This window comes from Oryctolagus cuniculus, chromosome 3 (assembly GCF_964237555.1).
Source record: "Oryctolagus cuniculus chromosome 3, mOryCun1.1, whole genome shotgun sequence".
NCBI classification, from domain to species: domain Eukaryota; kingdom Metazoa; phylum Chordata; class Mammalia; order Lagomorpha; family Leporidae; genus Oryctolagus; species Oryctolagus cuniculus.
In genome coordinates, this window is record NC_091434.1 from 175,201,444 (window position 1) to 175,227,143 (window position 25,700).

General features: G+C 45.4%; 1 protein-coding gene across 1 annotated transcript in view; it reads right to left on the reverse strand.

The window, feature by feature from the left end:
- The window catches only part of CNTNAP2 (contactin associated protein 2), a 2,389,242-nt gene that overhangs the window by 30,974 nt on the left and 2,332,568 nt on the right, over positions 1 to 25,700 (reverse strand). The window contains exon 22 of the mRNA XM_008258071.4: positions 173 to 412. Coding sequence (XP_008256293.2) covers positions 173 to 412 — 240 coding nt within the window. The remainder of the gene's footprint in view (positions 1 to 172; positions 413 to 25,700) is intronic.

A 25,700-nucleotide genomic window follows, 5' to 3' on the forward strand; every position in this document is an offset into this window, starting at 1 on the left:
TTGGGTTCTTTCACGTGTGTGCTACGGACTCCATGCTCACTCCTTCCTTTGCTCTCTTCCTTAATCCTCCAAAGACACTGCCAGTGAGGTTTGGTATTAACCCACTTTACAGCTGGGGAAACTGAGGTTCAAAGAAATAAAGCAGTCTGTGCAAGGCTGCTCTGGACTGTACCTGAATCCAAGTGATCCAAGTGCCAGGGGTCTGTAGCAGACGACATGGGGGACAGCGTCAGCGGGGAGGCACCGCAGTTGGATTCCACCAGCTCGCCCTGGATGTGCACGTGGGCCGAGGCGTTCGTCTGCCTCAAGGCGGCCTTGAGAGGGGCGATCTGGTTGAACTGGACTCTGGAGAGGCAACCGGTGAATCCTGGCGTGTTGTATTTGTGGATCTCTTGGTCAATCTTCCCTGTTTCTGAAAGAAAAAGAGAACATCCACTCTGTTCCAGCTGCAAGATACTGCACAAACTTACTCAGAGGTTTCAGTTTCAGACATTCAGTTCTTGTAGATGAAGTGTTAATGGCTGGAGAAGATGTAGAGCTGCAGACTAAGAGAACCCCGTGTACATGAGAACATCGGAGGGTGAGCGTGAGGTGTATCTGATAAAATACCTGCGTGATTGCCTTCCAGATGCTTGAGATCTGGCTGAAACTCACAGCTGTCACTTGGTTCTGGTTGGCTTTTCCCCTTTTCTGATGTTTCCTTTAAGATTTTATTTATTTATTTTAGAGGTAGAGTTATAGTCAGAGAGAGAGAGAAAGACAGAAGGGTTTTTCATCTGCTAGTTCACTCCCCAAATAGCCGCAACAGCCAGAGCCAGGCTGATCGTCTGTGTCTCCCATGTGGGTGCAGGAGCCTGAGCAGTTAGGCCATCTTCTACTGCTTCCCCAGGCCATAGCAGAGAGCGGGATCGGAAGAGGAGCAGCCGGGACACGAACCAGCACCCATACGGGATGCAGGCACCACAGGCAGAGGATTAGCCCACTACACCACGGCACTGGCTCCTCCCAGAGCCTCTTAGACATTGAAAAGGGCCCCCTTTCTGAGCAGCCCTCTTGGTAGACTGTGGGTCTGCTTTGTACCTCTATTTTCTTATCATGGTTCTTTATTGAAAGAAGAGAAGGAAGGAAAGGAAAGAGAAGAAAGGAAGAGAAAAAGGAATCGAGGAGGGAAAAAGGGAAGAAACGCAGAGGATGGGGCGGGGGAGGAGGCAGGAAGAGAGTCCCACAGCCTACAAGTGGACGTCGCCTTTCTCTGGAGTCCAGCCCCTTTGGGGTGCCAGGGTTTACAGCATCCCTGGAGGGATGGTTTGGAGCTTTGGAAGTCAGGAAAGTTGACACGTGGGTTTAGGAACTGCCACGTCCCCTCAGTGTGTAAGCTCATCGTCTTCCCAGACTTGCCCTCACCTCGGGGCTCAACCTGAGCAGAGGCCTCTGCAGTCTACCGGTGAGCAGTACAAGGCCTTGTCCTCACACCGGTTGGGTCAGCCGGGGTCTTTTTGGCCTGCAGACCCAAGTTCCAGCAGACACCAACCCACAGGAGTCCTTCCACGCCTGTGCTCAGCTGGTGCGAGCCCAGAGCGAACCGGGAGCCCACTGAGCCCAGAGCTGCTTGACCACCAAGACTTTCTGAGCTGAGACTCAAATCATATATTTGATGAAATTATGAAGGTCTGTGGTGAGCCAGGAACGCACATTTTCCTGAGCTTCTGGAATGTCTTGCAGGAGAGGTAGCACTAGGTAGAAGTCAGCTTCCCAGGGCGGATCAGGGACCAGAGCTGTGGCCTTGGTTGAAATGTCAACACGGCGGGCAGGAGCCACCCTGGGTGGACGACCTGCTTCCACAATTCCATTCTCCTGAACCCTGCTCACTCCCCTCGTTAGCTTCCCCCTTTCAGTGTTTTCCATGTTGGAGAAAATCCCTCATGTTTCTGGTATTGTTTCTTTCCTGCAGGGTCTGGGTCACAAAAACAGGGGTCTGATGCTGGGGAGAGCTGAACCAGTATTTCCACATCTGGTCAACCTGCCTCTTCCTCTCTAGGCTGAGACCCATCCTCCTGGGGCCAAGTCTGCGGCAGACCCTGTTGCTTTCTGAGAATCTGATGGTTCCGGGAGGAGGCCATGTGATAGTAACACTAACAGCATCTACTACAAACCCAGGACTGTCACACTGTGCTGAGTACTTTCCACGCGGTGTCTCAGTCTTCTAACCACCCTCTGAGCTAGACACAATCTTCCCCACTTCATGAATGGCTACACTGACGCTTACAGAAGTTAGGACTTTGGCAATGAAGAAACGCTTATATTTTGCATAAAAAACTTTAGCACATGGCTGGCGCCGCAGCTCAATAGGCTAATCCTCAGCCTTGCAGCGCTAGCACACCGGGTTCTAGTCCCAGTCGGGGCGCCGGATTCTGTCCCGGTTGCCCTCTTCCAGGCCAGCTCTCTGCTGTGGCCCGGGAAGGCAGTGGAGGATGGCCCAAGTGCTTGGGCCCTGTACCCCATGGGAGACCAGGAGGAGCACCTGGCTGCTGCCTTCGGATCAGCGCGGTGCACTGGCTGCAGCGCGCCGGCTGTGGCGGCCATTGGAGGGTGAACCAACGGCAAAGGAAGACCTTTCTCTCTGTCTCTCTCTCTCACTGTCCACTCTGCCTGTCAAAAAACAACAAAACAAAAACCCAAAACTTCAGCACAGCAAGTTCAACTGCTGCCTGTGACCCTGGCATACCATATGAGCGCTGGTTTGAGTCCCAGCTGCTCTAATTTCTATCCAGCTCTCTGCTAATATGCTGGGAAAGCAGTAGACAGTGGTCCAAATGCTTGGGCCACTCCCGAAACGGGGGAGACCCAGATGGAGTTCCAGGCTCCTGACTTTGATTGGTCCAGCCCCAGCCATTGAAATCATCTGGGGAGTGAACCAGCAGATGGAAAATCTCTTACTTCAAATAATGCAACAAAGTTCTGAAAAAGAAAGCCAAATGTATTAGTCTCAATTTCTCTGCAATACTGTATCATGTTGTTTTTATATTCATGTGGATTTCTGGCATTTCTAACCAGAGACTCTACAGAAATGGCATGGTGAGGTTTCTAAAAGTATTTTAATGGTTATTAGATACCGCTTTAAGACCATGTTTCATTACAGCCTGAGCCAACATTGTGATTTTAAAAATGCAGTGACCTGCTGTCAAAGCTTTGCCAACGGCATCTAAAGCAGCAGCGAGTGCTTGTTCGGAATAGGAGGCCACGTTTCATAAGTGCACCTACAAATAGCAGCATAGCTGTCACTTCAGCACATGTGAATTCATTACACGTAAATTAGGTTAATCTGTAGAATTGATTGTGCTGGTCTTATACTGAAATCCAATACTAACAGAGCATTTACCGAAGAAACTACTTCCTGCAGGGCGACGATGCCGGCCAAAGCACTATTTGGAAGAAACCTCTAAAGAATGCAAATTGTAGAAATGCAGAGCCGTCACTCCTGAAATTAAATTCTCAAGCTACAACCAGTACTGTCACGTCTTCTAGTCCCAGTGACACCGATTAGAGAAAATAGCCCTCCACAAGGCTGACACGACTCCGGGTAAAAGCACCCCACGAATGCTCATGACGGCGCCTTCGAGCAGGTGCAGCCCTGCATCGGCAGCCCCTGCGCGCTCTCCCCGCTCACACCCACCCCCTTGCTGAATGTGAGTGACAGGCAGGGGCCTTACAAGGAAGGAAGAGCAAAGAGCACCTGGATGGGGAACAGAGCACAAAGCCAGCTCCCGGGGGCCAGGATTCGCTGGAGGCTGCATGGACATCCCTGAGCACCTCCTCTGCAACCGAACAGTTCTCTGTGTGCCCACTTCGTGAGAGAGATTTCTTTGTCCTTTGACACTAAGTTCACCTATGCATTCTTAGACATCCCGTGGGAGCTATTCAGCAGCTCATTTTTGAGAGTTTGGGGTTATGTTTTTTTAGTTTCTTATCAACAGTCTTTTCTCCCAAGGGGGAGGAATGGGATATTAGGAAATATAAAATATCACTGTTAATTTTTTACTTTTTATGAAATGGAGCCAAAAGATTGTAGAACATCAATGAGCTCTGATTTAGGGCTTTTGATTAGTGTCTCTTGTGTGCCCCTCGCTGTGCTGGGGGCTGTGGAAGTCACCCGGCTTAGAATCCACGGGGCTCGGCATTGCTCCACAGGGGCTGAGGGGGACAGCTGGTCCAAGCACTGTCTGCCCTTGGTTCCTTCCTGCTGGGGGCATTTTAGGTAATTTGCAGATGAGGAGTTAAATAACATTAAATTATATGGTGAGGAAGTTACTGCCGCCTCAGTTCTCTCCTTCCCTCCTCCCTTCCTTAAGATTTATTTTGCTTATTTGACAGGTAGAGTGGGAGAGATAAAGAGAGCACTTCCAGCTGCTGCTTCACACTCCAAAATGGCTGCCAGGGCCCAGGGCTGGGCCAGGCTGAAGCCAGGAACTAGGAGTTCCATTGAGGTCTCTCTCGTGGGTGGCAGGGGCCCCAGCACTTGGGCCATCTGCTGCTGCCTTCCCAGGTGCATTAGCAGGGAGCTGGATCGGAAGTGGAATTGCCTGGCCTGACTAGCACTGTGACATAGGAGGCCGGTGTCACAGGCAGCAGCTTAGCCTGCCGTCCTGTCAGTGCCCTCTCAGCCGGGGAGAGTCTCAGGTCAGCTCGGTTGGGGCCAGGCTGGCCCTGTCACCATGTCAGTAGCTGCTCTTTTCTCTTTTAATTTAGACGGATGCTTCAGTATGCAGAAGTACTGATTTCCATCCTATCTCCACACCATGTATTTTTACCACGACCTTCTCATTTTATGATTGTGATACAAGATTTCCCTTTAGGGTAAACTTTTTGATTTTAATATAAATTTTTTTGTGAACACGATGTGTCTATTTAAGGAAAAATAATAGTAGAGATCACTGAAAAATGGCCAAAGGGTTACCAGGTATGGGATGATTGACAGTTGTCAATCGCTCCTTAAATGACCCTACCTGGGGGAACTCGATGCCCTTCCAAAACCCTTGGATGTCCTGCCTTAGGAGCCCCTGTTTTGGTGTGTGCAGTCTCTCATCCTTCCCCTCCCTTTTCCCCTCCCCGTCCAGGGTCTGGTTGTGTGGGATACAACCAAGAATTGTGGAGAGGTAGACAGGGTTCACTGTGGTCAAAGGCTGGCTTTCCGCTTCATGCAGGAGTAAGTATGTAGCCTCAAAACCAGAAAGGAGTAGTGCTTTAGGTGCAATAGATCATCACACTCCTGTATTATTCCCAGAAGCACTAATGCCTAGAAACCCATCTCAACATAAATGCACATACTTTGCAAAACAGTTGCATTGCTCTTACACTGACGCTCGTCTATGAATGCCGAAAGTCCACCACTATCTAAACCCTGCCCAGGCCTCCAGCAGGGAGCAGCCGTCCCCTGGCCCCACCGCAGTCAGCAGCAAATCGGTTTTGACATGACTGCCTGGGTGAAGGCTTCACTAGGTCCTGAGAATTCAGACTGAGATTGGTGAGCGGTCACCGGCAGTGCACTTGAAACCATGGCTCAGGTCCGGTGAGGCTGGCACCATCAGTGTGGGCTCTCCATGTTAGGGCTGAGCATCTGGCCCCCACAGAGACCTGGCTGGGTTCAGAGCCAGTTTTTCCATTCTACTCACTTTGGGCCAGGGTTGTGTAGACTGAATCGGTCAGCAGAGTAAATACATGAGAAATAACCATAACAACTAGAACAACGATGCAAGAGTACAAATCTTACAGAAGGCAAAATTTAACAAACCCAGCTCTTCCGTTCCAACACCACAAAATTACAGACACTCGGCAGGGCATGGATGTTGGTCTGTGCCACCTCCTGCTCAGACTGCGGTTTGCGACCAGTCATGTCGCACCGACCAGCTGCCTTTTAAATGACACAAACCAGAAATAAATCCATACACATACAGATGTATATTGTTATGCACTGTGGCATTGTATTACTCTCTTAAAGACACTGATGAAATTTCATGGTAATTATGAGATGTTTTTCTCGTATGAAGGAAGGCAGGACCAAAATATGTAGGTGTAATGACCTGACTCACATGCACCAGCACAGCTAATTGCAAAGCAGCAGAATGCTGGGAGAAGCAGTTTTTCCCCCTTTTACACACTAGGTCTGCTACATTTTAAATTTATGTATCTTTTCTAAGGACTGGGAAAAATTAAGTGGATGATTTTTTTCCCTAGAGACAACTGTAAAAGAAATGTCTTCACATGAAGACGCTAGCCTCCTACACTATTTTACAAGAAGGTAAAAGTATGATATTTCTTTGTTTCAGCTAATCAAACATCCTGAGCTTTTGAGAATCCTCAACAGGGAACACTCCTTACGATTTCTGGTTACTTTTACAATACAACTGTGATTTCACAGTATCAAAACCACGGATACACAGGAGAAGACGTGATCACCTGTCTCCCAAGTCCTAGACATTTCACATCATCCAGAACACACCTCTGAAAGACGGATTTTTCTGCCTTTTTCGTGGATTGTTTCAAGTTGTCAGACATAAGGCAGCCTGCAAGGTGCTGGCCTCCCTGTTCCGCAGCCTCAGGTGCCCTGCTGCATGGCACAATTTTTCAGAGCTAAGAATAACAGGCTCTGCTGAAAGTAACACAGCCTTTCAGAAAAATGATGCACCTGTCACTCAGCCACACTGCAGGTGCTGTGACTTACAGCACGAGAAACGCAGCTTCTGAGTTTACCTCTTAGATGCTTAGAAAATAGAAGCTCTGTGTCCTAGCTTTTTGCTGCTGCAAAACCAAATACTGGCAACTTGCGATTCCTGTGAGCTGGAAATGAACAGACCCGCTTCCTACTCACTGAGACTTACTACACTTCAGCTTGTGCATTTCAACTTCCTAGCAGCAGAAATGGACTCCGAAGTACAAATCTGTCGATCTGAAGTGCAGCACAGGAAGCTAATCTCTCTCTGTGTGTGCGCCTTCCTTCTGCCAGAACTTTTTTCTGTTTTTCTGTTCTCTGGGCTTCGGAGATCTATATTACACTGTAGGCAGCAACAAAGGAGAGCGAGTCTCCATTTTCAGTTTTTCCTTTTAATTCCCCTGCAAGTCAGTGACGAGGAGTATTCCCGCCAACACTAGCAGAGGGTCAGCCTGGGGGACAGGGGAACTGGGGGCAAAGGGAAAAGGCAGAGAGAAGGGTGCTAACCTCGTATTTTTCACCGACAGCATCAGGAAGTGTGGGTGAGCAAAGCCTGGTAGGCAGTTTTTTTGTATTTCCAGATGACATGTAATTGAGAGATTCAGGGAAATAAAAAGTCGTTTTTTTCCTTTGTTCTCACTTGTACTGTAATCCTCTCCCAGGAGGTCTATAAAGCCACCTTACCAAGGAGAAAACCCCCTTGAGGACTAAGACTACAGGGAAGTGGCCGCTGGAACAGGGATTGAAAGCATTGCTTTCCCGGGGCTGTGGGAACTGTCAGGCACACTTGGGAAGGCAGGGGGAGCATGGTTTCTAGAAAGCATCCCGGGGTTCCCTGAATTTGCACTGCAGCTTATCTGAATTCACACCGTGGGACCTTGCCCTCAGAAGTGACATCCAAAAGACAAAGCCGACATGCTTTGAGGCTGACCCTGAAGCTCCCCGGGGTCATCACACAAATTTAAACATCATGACTGCAACCACCTCGTGTGCTGCCAAGGAATCGAGCTGAGATCACAGTGCACATGTGTTTCTCCCTCACTACCTCTGAAACCAACACATTCTTGTCCAATTGGGTAAGAGCGACGAGGCTGGGAGGAGCCATCTAAACGCCAGTAAAGTAAATCTCATGAGATATTCATGGTTGAGACAGACGTACTCGCACATGGGTTATTGATAGCGCACTATTTTATTTTACTTTAAATTTTATTTGAGAGGCAGAGAGAGGCAGGGGGTGCTCCCATCCACTGGTCCACTCCCCAAATGCCCATGACAGCTGAGAGTGGGCCAGGACTGAAGCCAGCAGCTGGGAATGCAATGCCTCATGGGTGCCAGGAACGCGATGGCTGTCATCACCAATGTCTCCCAAGGTCTCCCTCAGCAGGAAGCTGGAGTCAAGAGCCAGAGCTGAGGCTTGAACCCAGATGCTCTGATGTGGAACAGGGCATGGTAACTGCCAAGCTCAATTCTCACATAAGCCACATTTTCAGGGTAGATCTATGATATAAACAGTGGGCTGAATTTGATCAGCAGGTGGACATTGGTGAAGGGACAACTCACTCCAGGGGCATGACTCCAGGTTCACATTGTATTACTGATTTGGATAAGAGCACCGGTGGCACATCGACCAATGTGTCATGTGGCATTTAGCAGTTCCCCACAAGACGACAGGCTCCAAGCCAGAGGGACTTTCAGAGGCACAAATGGTTTAACAGAAACAGATGCCTAAGTTGTGTAGTTGGAAATACCCCCTGTTTTCTGCTTACCTTCAGGACCAAACTGGACTTGAGATCATGTACCCTGTGCCCCAGGGCTGGGGTATTTTGTTGAATTATACGTGATTGAGGATTTGAGAGAGAAGTGTGGTGGGGTCAAGAAAAGAGTCTAGATTCCGCTGTAGGAAGTGCATTCTGAGACTGTCCCCTGGAGTGGTCAGATTAAGCCCAGAGAGGTGTCGGGTTGAGCAGGAACTTGGAGATCAGGGGACAGGCCACCCAGGGCAGAAGGTAGGTTCTCCGGCCTAGTTATTTGTGCATGATGAGGAAGAGGGGAACGATTCCTCATTCCTAAAATGAAGTCTCCACCAAAAATCCCAGGAGATCAGGTGAATTCTCTCAAGAATCCACAACCCTTTAAATCAGAGGCCATGAAACTGGGGGGCATTATAATACCCTTCATATAAAATGAGATTCTGAGTGGTCTGGTGACTTGGCTGAAAACCGCTCAAATCAGCTAGCACTGCAAAAGTTGGGCGACCTGTTTAAGTGCTTGGGCTCAAAGCCTGAACAGGGTGGCCTGCTCTTCTCTGCCTCCTCTCAGCAATTCTCATGCCTCTCTAGGATTTCTGAAACAAATGGTGCCTCATGGTGAATGTAATAACAAAAAGGAGCAGTGACATTTTCCCCAGATCCATTCCGTGATTTGTAGCAGATCTGCTAACGTTGGGTCTTGGCCTAAATGAATACTTAATAACAATAATAGCTAAAGATTCATGGAGGCCTTACCATGTATTAGATACATGCTTAGTATTCTAAATAGGACATTTTATTAAAATTCACAGCCACTTGCTAAGACAGATACAATTCCCCACCCATTTTGATCGCCACCTACTGAAGTGACTCGCCCAGAATCACATTAGCTAGAGAGTGACAGCTCGTGTGTCCAAAGCCCCCTCTCTTAACCCTAATCGTGCCAATTAGGATATAACCCAGATGTCTGGATACCACAGGAGGCCTCCAGGAAGTTCACCTGGGAGTTACTCCTAGGAAGTGAGAGGCTGCCTTGGGCTTTATGGAACCCTCTCCAAGCTTGCAGATGGTGCCTTGCACTAGGGCCAGTGTTTGGCTGTGGGTTAAGCTGCCACTTGCAGCACCAGCATCCTATCCTGGAGTGCCGGTTCAAGTCTGGGCTGCTCTGTTTCCAATTCGTGCCCCCTACTAATGTGCCTGGAAAAGCAGCAGAGGATGGCCGTAGTATTTGGGTTCTTGCCATCCACTAAGAGACCAGATGGAATTCTGGGATCCTAGCTCTTGCCTGGCCCACCCTTGACTATTGTAGCCATTTGGGGAGTAAACCAGCAGATGGAAATGTCTCTCTTTCCTTCTTCCTCTCACATTACACACATGCATACACACATACATACCTTGCACCTAACCCAGCCACTAGAGCATCCCCTCTCTACCACAGCTTTCAGATAATCCACTTAAACTGAAAATGTATCCCCTCATAATCCCCCGCGAACCATTAATCCCGCCTTATGAGGATAGAAGTATTCTAAGTATGAACACAAAAGACAAGGAAGACAGAAGGGAATCGGAGCCAGGTGCTGCTCCTGCGGCACCTCTAATTTACCTAAATCGAGGGACTGCCAAGACTCAGGTGGGGTTTAGATGTCTGCTGCTTTTCCTTTTCACAAAAGGCAAGGGGCTCTTTCTGAAATGTTTGCTCGGGGGCCTTTCTTTCAGCTCTGCCGGTGCGAGCTGCTTTCTTATTTTCCCAGCGGGGCACATGCCGCCGTCCTGTCATTATTTCTCCTCTTCTGTCTGTACATGTTGATGATGCTTCTCTCTGCACTTCAGAAGGCGCAAATTACAGCGGCTGCAGCACCTTAAAGAAAATGCATTTTCCCACACTGCACTCATTTTCTCTTGGTGTCATGCTGTGTGCTTTTTTTTATTTTTTCAGAGCAGATCAGAGCTTAAAATATTTTAGTAGGCAATTGTGTTAATCACTCCTCTCAAACATGTTATTGTGAAGCCTGGGCATCCTGGGGAAATGAATCCACCTGGAAGATGTTTTTTTGGATGACTGGGGTTGCATTCTTTGAGCATGAGCACATTTAAGTTTTTCTAGCTTATTATTTGTACAGAACACTTCCTTAACCAAAGAAAACCCAAATCAAGGTCATGCTATGATTTTCACACATCCCAGGCATTTTTACTTTTAAGTATTCTTTCCTCCATTAAAAAAAAAATGGTATATGAGAACCGTGATGGTATATAAGATATTATGTTTCCTCTGACCTAAATTCTCATTCTTGACTTCTGATTTAAAAAAAAATATTTTTTGTGAGACCTTAAAATTAATATGGACCTGCTGAGCCTAAGGAGTGTGTCAGTCTGTATTGGATGGCTTGGGGCTGGAGGCCTGGGTGAGAGAGTCGCTTTATTATGCTGTGGACACAGCAAGAAGCTATTCCCGGAATTTAAATTTTTGAAAAAGGGCCAGAGGAAATCTTTCTTTTGGGTCATTTGCCTCTGTTTTCCCCGGGTGGAATAAAGACTGTGCTCCTGTATGCTATGGAGCACGGCTGCCTTCTGCTGCATCGGAATTTAGCGCATCATTCTTGAGGTTTTCTCACTCCTGAAAATTACCTCTACCATCCCACCCAGCATTATTTAATCTGTATGCAATTTTTTTTTAATTTTTTGACAGGCAGAGTGGACAGTGAGAGAGAGAGACAGAGAGAAAGGTCTTCCTTTGCCGTTGGTTCACCCTCCAATGGCTGCTGCGGCTGGTGCACTGCCGCCGGCGCACCGCACTGATCTGATGGCAGGAGCCAGGTGCTTCTCCTGGTCTCCCATGGGGTGCAGGGCCCAAGCACTTGGGCCATCCTCCACTGCAATCCCTGGCCACAGCAGAGAGCTGGCCTGGAAGAGGGGCAACCGGGACAGAATCCGGCGCCCCGACCGGGACTAGAACCCGGTGTGCCGGCGCTGCAAGGCGGAGGATTAGCCTAGTGAGCCGCGGCACCGGCTAATCTGTATGCAATTTTAAAAGCAAAATAATCATTGCCTTCAAAAGATGATATTCCTTAGCTATGAGGCTATCTACTACCTATTCTTTGCAATGTTTGGCCTTGGATACAGTTGCATGAAACAACTGTGCATTGCATTTTTGGCAGTATTAGCAAAGCAAAGTCTTGCATAGGCCAACTTTCTCGCGGAATCTCATTCGCTAACTCATTCATTCCTACAGGGACTCACTGAGTAGCTATTCTATGCCAGGTGTCAGGATTCAATACTGAAAAAAAAAGGACAGGCTCTGTTTTCAAGACTGCATAATATCCTATTGGATATTCTGACCGTATGCTGGACAGTGACGTTATTTGTGGAAGGAATTAGTGACTGAATTAGTGGAAGAGGGGAGGGCTGTTTTATAAGGGAGAGCTCACAACCAGTACAGCAGGAAGCAGAACATCTGTCCTTTCCTTAGGGCAGGCCTCTGAAATGCTACTTCAGGAAGACAAGCAGAGAAAGGGATGGAGGGGAGACACTGCTTTAGGTAGGAAGGGCAGGGAGTCTACAGATGTCCGCTTGAGTTCTGCATCAACGGAGGGAAAGCCCACCTTTGCCCAGGGGAGAAGCATGCCTGGCAGAGGGAACAACCACCGCAGGGGCCCCAGGGAAGCACACGTGTGTGTTTCTTGGCTTCCCCTGGAAGACTCAAAGCTGGGGCTGCAGCCAGGGTGCATCCTGCTCTCACCCAGGCATAGACTGGCTGGCTTGCAAGCTTCCGCTCAGCAGCTCTGCATTCAGTTTGGCCTGAGAGCCCTGAGGAGTCCTGGTAGGTGAGGCAGCTATGTGTGTCCATGGGATGGGGCTGAGGCGCACCACAGTGCCCTGTGCACAGTCCAGATGTCGAAAGGACAGAAAACGGCGGGACCAGGCCCTTTAGTAATGTACAGTGTGACACCCACCAGAGTTGCTGCCCTTCAGCAAATAATGCATGTGCAGTGCCCAGCCAGTGGCCAAAGACATAGAAGGATCCTGTCACAGGCTGAGTTGTGCCCCCTGGAAACACAGGTTGAGCTCCTGAACCGCAGCACATGTGACTGGGACCCTCTGTGGAAACAGGGTATCTTGCAGATGTAATCCACTTAAGACGAAGTTATGTTTGATTAGGGTGGGTCATAATCCAGCCACTGAAGTCCTTAGAAGAGGAAACAGACAGCCACACACAGGGAGGCAGGGAATGAGGTTTTGCTTGCACAAACCCACAAATGCCAAGGATGGCTGGCAACTCCCAGAAGCGCAAAGGGCAGAGCAGTGTCTCCCTCGGAGTTCCCAGAAAGGGCCAGACACTGGTGACCCGGATGTCTTAATGTTCTGGCTGTAAGCCTCCCAGCTCATGGTGCTTCGTCAGAGCAGCCCATGGACAGCAGGGCAGGCCCCGGGGACTGCATGCCACCCAGGTCCCTGGCCATTTTGGGAGGGAGACAGGGAAAAGGGGATTGAGCCCCCCCTCCCCCAAGAAACACTTTGCAGATGACAGCCTTGGCCACAGATACGTGCAGGCTTAAGTCTCCCGCGCACCCACACCAAGGACACAGAGGTGGGTGCTGCACAGCAAGGTGAGACCTGCCATGGAAATGGAAACCACCACAGCCGCAGCCGCAGCCACCACCACAGCTCTCTGTGCACCTGAATTTAGTGTGCAATTTGTTACATCCTTTATGAACACACAAAAATCATTATTCCCATGAGTGCCGGTACTTAGAAATGGATCATTGTGGTCTTCGCTGGAGTTACTTCTCCTGTATGCTTGTGGCTCCCACTCAGCCGTATCCAGTCTACACCGCTTCAACCCTCCAGGTGACTCACCATCTTTGAAGTATTCACTGCTGAGTTTAGAAATCATACAAAGAAATTGATCCAGTAGTTACAAGGCTGTGCTAGTATTCTGCATGTTGGGCAGGTGTTCAGCCTGGCAGTAGAGACGCCTGCATCCTATATTGCGATGTCTGCCTTGGCTTCCCAGCTCTGGCTCCTGACCCCAGCCTGGCAGTAAAGAGTAATGGCTCAAGTAATTGGGCTCCTTTCACCCATGTAAAACCTGGATTGAATTCCCAGCTCTCAACTTCAACCTGGCCCAGTGCTGGCTGCTGTGAGCATTTGGGGTGTAAATCAATGGATGGAAGCTCTGTCTCTCTACCTCTCTTGCTCTCTGCTTCTCAAAGTACAAAACAAATCTCTCATGTTATATTCCTGTTTCAAAATTAGAGCCTTTCTGAGGTTAATGAGGGCCATGTCTTCCTCTAAATTCTTGTTTTGGAGAAGCAATTTCTTCCATTGCTCTGTGCCTGTTCTCTCCACCACCCAACTGCTTGGTATTCTCTGAGTTCCTTTTTCTTCTCTACCTCCTCCTCCTCTCCCTGCTTCCAACTTTTCTCCATATCTCATCAGGCTTGCACACCAAAAATGGTCAATCTAAGTTGAAGAACGTATGCAGGTCTAGATGAGGCCTGGAATCCCTGTGATTACTTTAGAGCAGAAAATGAGGTGTTGTTGCTTGTGAAATTATTTTTCATTGCATTGTAGATTAGCTTATCCTTATGCCTTAATTGTATCTCTAGTACCCTCCCATGGTTACCAACCTGCAGTTCCAAAAGGGTTCATGGGTTCTCTTAGAAACTACTGATATAGAGCTCTGGAGAGGGGCTCCAAAATAGCAGAATAGGGAGGGAGCTCACTGATAGTCCCGGAAAAGGTAGTTTAATAAAAGTGGAGATAGTGAAGTCTCAGGGAAGAGTTAGGGAAAAAACTGCAGAGGAAACTCTTCCAGAATTAGAGGGACACGGTGGATCTATGTGAAGGACACGGGTGCCTATGGCTCGGGAGCCCAGCTGCTGAGAGTTTCCTCCGCACCAGCGCTGGAAAGAGAGGTGAGGTGAAATCGCAGTAGCCCAAGACACTGGTGGAAAAGCGGCAGGAAGAGCCTAGAGGGAATGAGGCTTGAAGCCCCATGGGGGAAAGTACACCAGCCTAACTAGAGGACAGAAGAAAAAAATAAAAGGGATGGTATGGACACGATTCACTCTCTCCACACACCTAACAAAGGTGTGCGAGACAATAGAGCAGGTGCCATTTTGGACATATGTAACAGCTGCACCAGCTCGGGGCTGTGCCCACCCTCAACCAAGCAAAAAGCTTGACTCTGGTTGGGAGTAATAACAGGAGACTAAGTCCTAGTGAATCTGTGGAGCTTATGAACCGGGACTGTGAAAAAAAAAAAAAAAAAGAGGGTGTGTGGGAGAACTCACAGTGTGGCTGAGACATGAGTAGTCTCGGGGGAAGATGCCACAAACTCGGTAGCCTTGGCTACCCGGTGAGAGACATTGCAGGGGAATCTGAGTTTACACTGAGGACTGCACAGATCCTTTGTGTGGTCCTTGGGACAGAGCAGACAAATATTGTACCCACTGGGGCTAGTGTTCAGGCACTGATTGGCATCAAGGAGAAGAGCTCAGCTGAGCAGAATTACTCCCCTTCTGAATAAAAAAAAAAGAGAGAGAGAAGATTTACCACACCAAACCTGGGTGTGTCACCTTTGGCACACCTTAACCCTGAAGAACTGAACACAGCTCTCTGGCCACACCCACCACAAGCCTCTAGAGATTCACCAAAAGCAGACAGTCCACTTAATCTAGAGTCATGGTATAACAAGAAAAGCCACCACAGTAGGAAAAAAAAGAATAAACCAAAGAAAATCTCCACAATGCCAAACAGCAAACACAAAAACCGAGGAAACAACAAGGAAGACATATCATGACACACCCAAATAAACGTGACACTCCAATACAAGATTATGAAGATGATGAGACAGAAGAACTGCAAGATATGGAATTCAAAAAATTTATGATAAGAACATTTAGAAGTTATCAAAAAATGTATGAAATACAGAAATCCATACACGACAGGACAGAAAATCTCTCTTGTGAAAATGAAATCTTAAGGAGGAATCAAAATGAAATGAGGAATTTAGTAGTACATGAAATTGAGATACTGAAGAGAAATCAAAATGAAATGAAGAATTCAGTAGAACAAATAAACACATTTGAGAGCCTTAAAGACAGAATCAGTGAAGCAGAAGGGAGAATATGGGACTTAGAAGACAGAGAACAGGAAAGTATACAGTCAAACCAAAGAAAGGAAGAAGAAATTAGAAATCTAAAAAATATTGTTGGGAATCTACAGGATACTATTAAGAAACTCAACATTCGGGTTCTAGGAGTTCCTGAAGGCATGGAGAGAGAGAAAGATTAGAAAGCTTTATAAGTGAGATACTGGAAAACTTCCCAGGTTTCGAGAAGGAAAAAGACATCCATGTACAGGAAGCACATAGAACCCCCAATAAACATGACCAAAAGAGATCCTCACCATGACAGATTGTAATCAAACTCACCACAGTGAGACATAAAGAAAAGATTCTAAAATGTGCAACAGAGAAATGTCAGATTACTCTCAGAGGATCTCCAATTAGACTCACAGCAGACTTCTCATCAGAAACCCTACAGGCTAGGAGGGAATGGTGAGATATAGCCCAAGTACTAACAGAAAAAAACTGCCAGCCCAGAATATTATATCCTGCTAAGCTCTCATTTGTGAATGAAGGTGAAATAAAGACCTTTCATAGCAAACAGAAATTGAAAGAATTTGTTGCCACTCGTCTGGCCCTGCAAAAGATGCTTAAAGATGTGTTACACACAGAAATATGGCCATCAATATGAAAGACGGTAAGGAAGAAAATCTCCCACTAAAACATCACAGGAGGTTCAAAGCATATATTAGAAATATCTTTGGGAAGATGGCAGGGCAAAGTCACTGCTTATCAATAGTCACATTGAATATAAATGGCCTCAACTCTCCAGTTAAAAGACACAGACTGGCTGAATGGATTAAAAAACAAAACCCATCTATTTGCTCTTACAAGAAACACCTCTTTCCAACAAAGATACATGCAGACTGAAAGTGAAAGGTTGGAAAAAGATATTCCATGCCAACAGAAACCAAAAAAGAGCTGGTGTAGCCATATTAATATCAGACAAAATAAACTTTAACACAAAAAATGTTAAGAGAGACAAAGAGGGGCACTATCTAATGATTAAGGGATCAATTCAACAGGAAGATGTAACAATTATAAACGTATATGCACCTAGTTACAGGGCACCAGTTTATTTAAGATATGTTAAGGGACTTAAAGGGAGACTTAGACTCCAATATAATAGTATTGGGGGACTTCAATACTCCACTTTCAGCAATAGACAGATCAACCAGACCAAAGATCGACAAGGAAACAGCACATTTAATTGACATTATAGCTCAAATGGATCTAACAGATATATACACTTAAAGAATACACATTCTTCTCAGTAGTACATGGAACCTACTCTAGGACTGACTACATACTAAGCCATAAAGCAAGTCTCAGCAAATTCAAAAGAATTAGTATCATATCATGCAGCTTCTCAGACCACCATGGAATGAAGCTGTAAATTAGCAACCCAGGAATCCCTAAACCATATGCAAACACATGGAGACTGAACAACATGCTTCTGAATGAACAGTGGGTTAGAGAGGAAATCAAAAGAGAAATCAAAAAACTTTCTGGAAGTAAATGAAGCTAAAACACAACATATTGGCCGGTGCCCCGGCTCACTAGGCTAATCCTCCGCCTTGCGGCGCCGGCGCACCAGGTTCTAGTCCCGGTCGGGCGCCGGATTCTGTCCCGGTTGCCCCTCTTCCAGGCCAGCTCTCTGCTGTGGCCAGGGAGTGCAGTGGAGGATGGCCCAAGTGCTTGGGCCCTGCACCCCATGGGAGACCAGGATAAGTACCTGGCTCCTGCCATTGGATCAGCGCGGTGCGCCAGCCACAGCGCGCCTGCCATGGCGGCCATTGGAGGGTGAACCAACGGCAAAAGAAGACCTTTCTCTCTGTCTCTCTCTCTCATTGTCCACTCTGCCTGTCAAAAAATAAATAAATAAAAAAACCACAACATATCAAAACTTATGGGATACAAGAAAAGCAGTGTTAAGAGGACAGTTTATAGCAATAGGCACCTACATCAAGAAATTGGAAAGGCACCAAATAAATGAGCCATCAATGCATCTCAAGAATCTAGAAAAACTGCAGCAAAGCAGACCCAAAACTAGCAGGAGATGAGAAACATTTAAAATTAGAGAAGAAATCAACAGAATTTAATGCAAAAAACATTACAATGGATCAGCAAAATGAAGAGCTGGTTTTTTGAAAAAATAATCAAAATTGACACACTGTTGGCACAACTAACTAAAGACCCAAACCAATAAAATCAGATATGAAAAAGGGAAAGTAACAACAGACACCACATAAATAAAAGGAGTCATCAAAAGTTACTATAAACAGTTGTATGCCAGCAAACAACTATCAGAATGGATAATTCCTAGAAACATACAACCTACCTAAATTGAGCCATGAAGACATAGAATACCTAAACAGACCCATAACCGAGTAAGAAACTGATTCAGTAATAAAGGCCCTCCCAACAAGGAAACTCCCAGGACCAGATGGCTTCACTGCTGAATTCTACCAGACATTTAAAGAAGAAATAGCTTCAATCCTTCTCAAAAAGAGGGAATCCTCCCAAATTCTTTCTATGAAGCCAGCATCATCTTAACTTCTAAACCTGAGGAAGATGCAGCAGAGAAAGAATTACAGGCCAATTTCCTTGATGAACATGGACACAAAAATCCTCAATAAAATTCTGGCCAATAGAATGCAACAACACATCAGAAAGATCATCCACCCAGACAAACTGGGATTTATCCCTGGTATGCAGGGATGGTTCAATATTAGCAAATCAATGAGATACACCACATTAACAGACTGCAGAAGAAAAACCATATGATTATCTCAACAGATGCAGACAAAGCATTCGATAAAATACAACACACTTTCATGATGAAAACTGTAAGCAAATTGGGTATGGAAGGAACATTCCTAAATACAATCAAAGCAATTTATGAAAAACCCACTGCCAACATCCTATTGAATGGGGAAAAGTTGGAAGCATTTCCATTGAGATCTGGTACCAGACAGGGATGCCTACTCTTACCACTGCTATTCAATATAGTTCTGGACGTTTTAGCCAGAGCCATCAGACAAGAAAAAGAAATTAAAGGGATACAAATTGGGAAGGAAGAACTCAAACTATCCCTCTTTGCAGATGATATGATTCTTTCTTTAGGGGATCCAAAGAACTCTACTAAGAGACTATTGGAACTCATAAAAGAGTTAGGCAAAGTAACAGGATATAAAATCAATGCAAAAAAATCAACAGCCTTTGTATACACAGGCAATGCCACAGCTGAGAAAGAACTGCCAAGATCAATCCCATTCACAATAGCCACAAAAACAATCAAATACCCTGGAATAAGCTTAACCAAGGATGTTGAAGATCTCTATGATGAGAATTACAAAATTTTAAAGAAAGAAATAGAAGAGGAAACCAAAAAATGGAAAAATCCTCCATGCTCATGGATTGGAAGAATCAATATCATCAAAATGTCCATTCTCCCAAAAGCAATTTACAGATTCAATGCAATACCAATCAAAATACCAAAGACATTCTTCTCAGATCTAGAAAAAATGATGCTGAAATTCATATAGAGGCCCAGGAGACCTTGAATAACTAAAGCAATCTTATACTGCAAAAACAAAGCCAGAGGCATCACAATACCAGATTTCAAGACATACTACAGGGCCGTTGTTATCAAAACAGCATGGTACTGGTACAGAAACAGATGGATAGACCAATGGAACAGAATAGAAACACCAGAAATCAACCCAAACATCTACAGCCAACTTATATTTGATCAAGGATCTAAATCAAATCCCTGGAGCAAGGACAGTCTATTCAATAAATGGTGCTGGGAAAACTGGATTTCCACATGCAGAAGCATGAAACAAGACCCTTACCTTACACCTTACACAAAAATCCACTCAACATGGATTAAAGATCTAAATCTACGACCCAACACCATCAAATTATTAGAGACCATTGGAGAAACCCTTCAAGATATTGACACAGGCAAAGACTTCTTGGAAGAGACCCGGGAAGCACAGGCAGTCAAAGCCAAAATTAACAATTGGGATTACATCAAATTGAGAAGTTTCTGTACTGCAAAAGAAACAGTCAGGAAAGTGAAGAGGCAACCGACAGAATGGGAAAAAATATTTGCAAACTATGCAACAGATAAATAGTTAATAACCAGAGTCTACAAAGAAATCAAGAAACTTAACAATATCACAACAAACAACCCACTTAAGAGATGGGCCAAGGACCTAAATAGACAGTTTTCAAAAGAGGAAATTCAGATGACCAACAGACACTTGAAAAAAATGTTCAAGATCACCAGCAATCAGGAAAATGCAAATCAAAACCACAATGAGGTTTCACCTCACCCCAGTTAGAATGGCTTACATATGGAAATCAAGTAACAACAGATGCTGGTGAGGATGTGGGGAAAAAGGGACTCTAATCCACTGTTGGAGGGAATGCAAACTTGTAAAGCTACTATGGAAGACAGTTTGGAGATTCCTCAGAAACCTGAATATAACCCTACCATACAACCCAGCCATTCCACTCCTTGGAATGTACCAAGGCAATTACCAATTTACCAAGTTAATTAAATTGGTAAATAAAAGAGCTGTCTGCACCTCAATATTTATTGCAGCTCAATTCACAATAGCTAAGTCATGGAATCTACCTAAATGCCCATTAACAGTATTCTGGATAAAGAAATTATGGGATATGTACTCTATAGAATACTATACATCAGCAAAAAACAATGAAATCTTCTCATTTGCAACAAAATGGAGGAATGTGGAAAACATCATGCTGAGTGAAATATGCCAGTCTCAAAGGGACAAATATATGTTCTCCCTGATCAGTGACAACTAACTGAGCACCAAAAAGGAAACCTGTTGATGTGAAATGGACACTATGAGAAACAGTGACTTGATCAGCCCTTGTCCTGTCGAGGAACAACTTAGTATTTTATTCCTTTTAGTATTTTTTTGTTCTACTTAATACCATTGGTTGAACTCTTTAATTAACACACAATTATTCTTGGGAGTTTAAATTTAACTGAAAAGTAATCCCTGTTAAATAAAAGAGTGGGAATAAGAGAGGGAGGAGATGTATAGTTTGGCTCAATCGGACTTACCCCTAATGGTAGAGCTATAAACGTACCAGGGGATTCCAATTTAATCCATTAAGGTGGCATGTACCAATGCCATCTTACTTGTTAAAGTGATCAGTTTCATTTCATAATTGATCATAATGATAGGATTAAGTCAAAAGGATCACATAAAGAATAGTGTCTGCTAATACTGACAGAATTAAAAAGGAGAGTACAATCCAACATGGGAAATGGGATACACAGCAGACTCATAGAATGGCAGATGTCCTAAACAGCACTCTGGCCTCAGAATCAGCCCTTAAGGCATTCAGATCTGGCTAAAAAGCCCATCAGAGTATTTCAGGCATGGAAAGCCAAGACACTGTGGCAAAAAAAAAAAATGACCTAAATGAAAGATCTCTGTGAGTGAGATCCCAGCGTAAAGAACGGGCCATCAAAGAAGGAAGTACTTTCTCTGAAGGGAGGAGAGAACTTCCACTTTGACTATGGCCTTGTCTAAATATGATCAGAGTCGACAAACTCAAGAGGCTTCTATAGCCTTGGGAGCTCATGACAAGAACCTTGGGTGATTACTGACGCCATAAATAAGAGTGTCAATTGTTAAATCAACAATGGGGGTCACTGTGCACTTATGCACTTACTCCCCATGTAGGATCTCTGTCCTTAATGTGTTGTACTATGTGAATTAGTTGTATAACTAGTACTCAAACAGTACTTTACACTTTGTGTTTCTGTGTGGGTGCAAACGGTTGAAATCTTTACTTAGTATACACTAAGTTGATCTTCTGTTTACAAAGATAATTGAAAATGAATCTTGATGTGAATGGGATTGGAAAGGGATTGGGAGATGGTATGGTTGTGGGTGGGAGGGAGGTTATGGGGGGGAAAAGCCTCTATAATCTATAAGTTGTACTTTGGAAATTTATATTTATTAAATGAAAGTTAAAAAAGAAACTACTGATATATAGGCCACTATTTCTTAAGATCCTCATTGTCAGAAAATTCCATTTTATTTTTCATATCTGGAGAAAAGTTCTCAATGATTAAAAATTGTTTAAAGGAATGGCAAATCAAAAAGTATTGTATCTGCGCTTGATCTCAACTAAACATCAAAAAATGAATAATTACTGGTTCGAGTTCACTTCCAGCTCTCTGTTAAGGCACTGTGCAAAGTAGAAGATGGCCCACGTACTTGGGCCCTTCCCACCCATGTGGGAGAACCGGAGGAAGCTCCTGGCTCGTGGTTTTGGCCTGGCCCAGCCCTGTCTCTCCCTCTTTTTCTGTAACTCTGCCTTTGAAATAAATAAATAAATCTTAAAAAAGAAGAAATATTCTTTTCTGCAGATAGTGGAATTCAAGAATGCCCCTCTATTTACCCTGTTCTGTTAAAATTTATTCACCAAGAGAGAGCACTAAAAATATGCCAGAAAATTTAACACATTGAAACTGCACTACTGAGTTTTCCAAGTGGCATTTCCACAAGAAAAGCTATTTTCCTCAAAAGAAAACTGGCAGACTCAATTATTCACTTTACTCTAGCAGGGTAACTGCACCTTTAATTTTTCTAATCTGACAACGACCCACAGGTGATTGGCACACAAAGAATGAGGGAGTGTCATGTGCAAACCACATGTGCTGTAAGAGCAGAATTTCCAGAGCTCCCTCTAAAAAGACGAATTTTCACATTTTGTATAGAATCTGCATCTAAATGAGAAAGCATCCTTATGCTTATTTCGGGAGGAAGGACTTGCCAATGCTGAAACTGTACGGATGTTTTAGAAGGGCCAGTGGGCCTTCTCTCTTCCCCACCCCCCTTACCAGTGAGCTCACACAGGAAAACAACACCAGGAGTAACTGACATCAGAGGCACATATCCCCTGCAGGTTCCAGGCTGAGCAATTTACATGCATTAACTTCTAATTATGGCAGCACCTCTGTGAAACAGGTGCTATTATTATTTCACCCTTTGTTACTCTGCTCTGATGTATTCCTGATCATGTGCTTGAAAGCAGAATATCCGAGAGTGTAGTAATCCACTGGGAGGGGAGGTTACTTCTATTTGTGGAAAGTTAAACAAAAGTAGAGTGCCCTAATCGTGTTTCCACCAGAGCTGCCTCTCTGCAGCCTGGGCAGCCTTGGAGGTGGATGGGACCTCCCTAGGTTCCTGGTGGGTAAAGGGGCAGCCAGCCTTGTCTCTCTCCCAAGAGCTGCCCCTTCTCACACGCTCAGCCACCAAGTTCTCAAATAACCCGCTTGCTCGCGTTTTTTACTTAAGCCTGCCCTGTTTGCCATTTGACTTCTCGCAATAGCAGTGGCTGCCCGCCATCTTGCTTCTGGTCTCTCTTTCATGGAACAAAGTGTTTCTCATACAGAAAAACTCTCCTCTGTTCCCCTTCCTTGGCTGCCTCTGGTGGAAAACATAATGATCAGTCACCCTCTCCAGGCGCTGACCCCGCCTCTGCCAGCCTCCTTACCTGCGCGGTCCCCTCCTCCTCTGCTCACTCAGTGGTGAAAACGCCTTAAACTATCCCCAGGCTGAATCACTCCTTTCAGCGTCCCAATGTCATCAGGAGTATCAGGGCTTGTTGCATATGTGCCATCACAGATTTTTCTCCTTATGAGACTGGAAGCTTTCCCAAGAAGGCACTCGGCTCTTCTCATCTTGTGTGTTTGTCACATGGCATAGTCGCCTAGAACCTGGGGTCCTTAGGCCAAGTGAAGGGGATGTGTTTTTCATACAAGTCCACTTCCTGTAGTCTGGAGACTGTTTTTGAATTTTCTGCATGAATACTAAATGCACATGCTGACTAAAACGTGGTCGTTCTGATTGCATATACATACATTCGATGTGCACAGCAGTATGTTGAAATCAGGAGCAGTAACTAATACTTTGATAAAAGGCCCTGTGCTTGGCACTGGGAGGCAGAGAGAAACAAGTAAGCCACAATCCCCTGCAGGGATCTCAAGGTCTAGAACAAGCATTAACCCAGAGAAAACGAGATAAAGGCCACGATGTTCCCTTATGGGGTGACATCCAGGACAGAGGGCTGATGTTTTAAACTGTGGTAGAAACATCAAGGGGAGCCTGCAGGGACTGACAGCTGACGTGATCATGGAACCAGGCTACAATCTGGAAGGAGAAGGAAGAAGGGAGAGAAACAGAGGCCTGAAGGAAACTGATGGGAATGTTGCAGGACTGCAAAGCAGCAGGGATGGCACTGGCGATCCCTGGAAAGCATCATGGGGGAGATATTGCAAGACCTTCACCTCTCAAGCAGTGTATTCCTGATTTGGTAAGTACAGGAGCATCTTTGAGGATTTTTAAAAAATCATGGCTAAAAATTTTTTTTAAAAAAACCCATGACATTTCCAAGCATGGGAGAAGCTTAACAGACATGTCTGTAAGTCAGATCCATTTGGCACTGGTAGGTGGGGTGAAAGGAGGCACAAAGTGGGGATCAAGCTAAGGGAGGGACCATTACAGCTGTCCTGGACCCTTTCTGGAATGTTCTAATCCCAGTACTGCTAGACAATTTGGCCATGTCAATATTTTTTTTTTTTTTAGAAACTGTTATCTGGGTTATCAAGAGGAACCAGAAAAATATGACAGAAAAGAAATGACTTGGAACTAAGATTTGCTTCAAAATATTGGCTGCTGGCATTTGCATGACAGGCTTAAAGCCAGATTTCCCCTCCTGCTTTATTAAAAATCTCTCTCAATACTCTCCTTGAATACTTCTCAGCACCTGCTAAGGCTTGCCACTGAAAATACTGATTTCCTGGGTTTATCTGCATTTTCAGATTGTACAGGGCTGTTAGGTGCTGCATAACCTTGTTATTCTGAGGAATACATTTCTTTTATCTCAAAAGGACATGAATTAGGGTGAAAAGGCAATTTCCTGATAAACATTAGTCCCAATACAGAAGGTTTTTGATGAGAGTGCTGCTGCATCCTGATTGTATTCAACTAAAAATCCTTGCTAATATCTGAGGTTGATGACCCCAAAATATAATGGAATATAATGTTGAAATTTATGGTGTACTTTGGGTTTTCAAATCAACTTCACTGAGGTTTAATTTGTATGTAGAAAAGTATCTATTTCTTTGTTTATTTTTAAAATTTATTTATATATTTGGAAGGCAGATTTACAGAGAAGCAAAAGGAGAGAGAGAGAGAAAGAGAGAGAGAGAGAGAGAGAGAGAGAGAGAGAGATCGTCCATCCAATGATTCACTCCCTAGATGACAACAACAGCCAGAGCTGTGCCAATCCAAAGCTAGGAGCTTCCTCTGAGTTTCCCACAGGAGTGCAGGGGCCTTAGGACTTGGGCCATCTTCTACTGCTTTCCCAGGCCACAGCAGAGAGCTGGATAGGAAGTGGAGCTGTTGGGACTCAAACCTGCACCCATATGGGACGCCAGCACTGCAGATGGCGGCTTTACCCACCATGCCACAGCGCTGACCCTGAAAAGTATCTATTTAAATGTCCAGAGATTAGATTAAGATGGCAGAGTAGGAAGGGAACTTACTGCTCTAGGCAAAGAGAAGATAGTTTTAAAAAAGGAGAGAGTACAGTCTCAAGGAAGAGTTAGATAGAAAACGGCAGAGGAAACTCCTTGCAAATTAGAGGAACAGAGCAGACCTGCGTGGAGGGTGTGGACACACACAAATCAGGACTCCAGTGCCAAGAGCCTCCACACCAGCTTTGGAGAGGTGAGACCAAGCTGCAGCAGCCCAAGCTACTGGTGATAAAGCTGCAGGAAAATCAAAAAAAGGATTCTGGCTTGGAGCCCTGCGGAGGATAGTATACCTGCCAAACTAGAGGAGGAAAAAGGGGGGGCACGTTTCTCTTTCCCTGGTCACCCTGTAATGGCATCCTGTAACAAGCTGATATAGGGTGGGCACCATTTTTCATGTACATAACAGCTGCACAAGCTTGTGTCCGAGCCCAGCAAACAGCTGAGCAGAGTCTCCCGAGTCTGGTGGGGAGACTGAGTGCTCGTGACTGTGGGAGGCTTGTGTGCCAGGACTGTGAA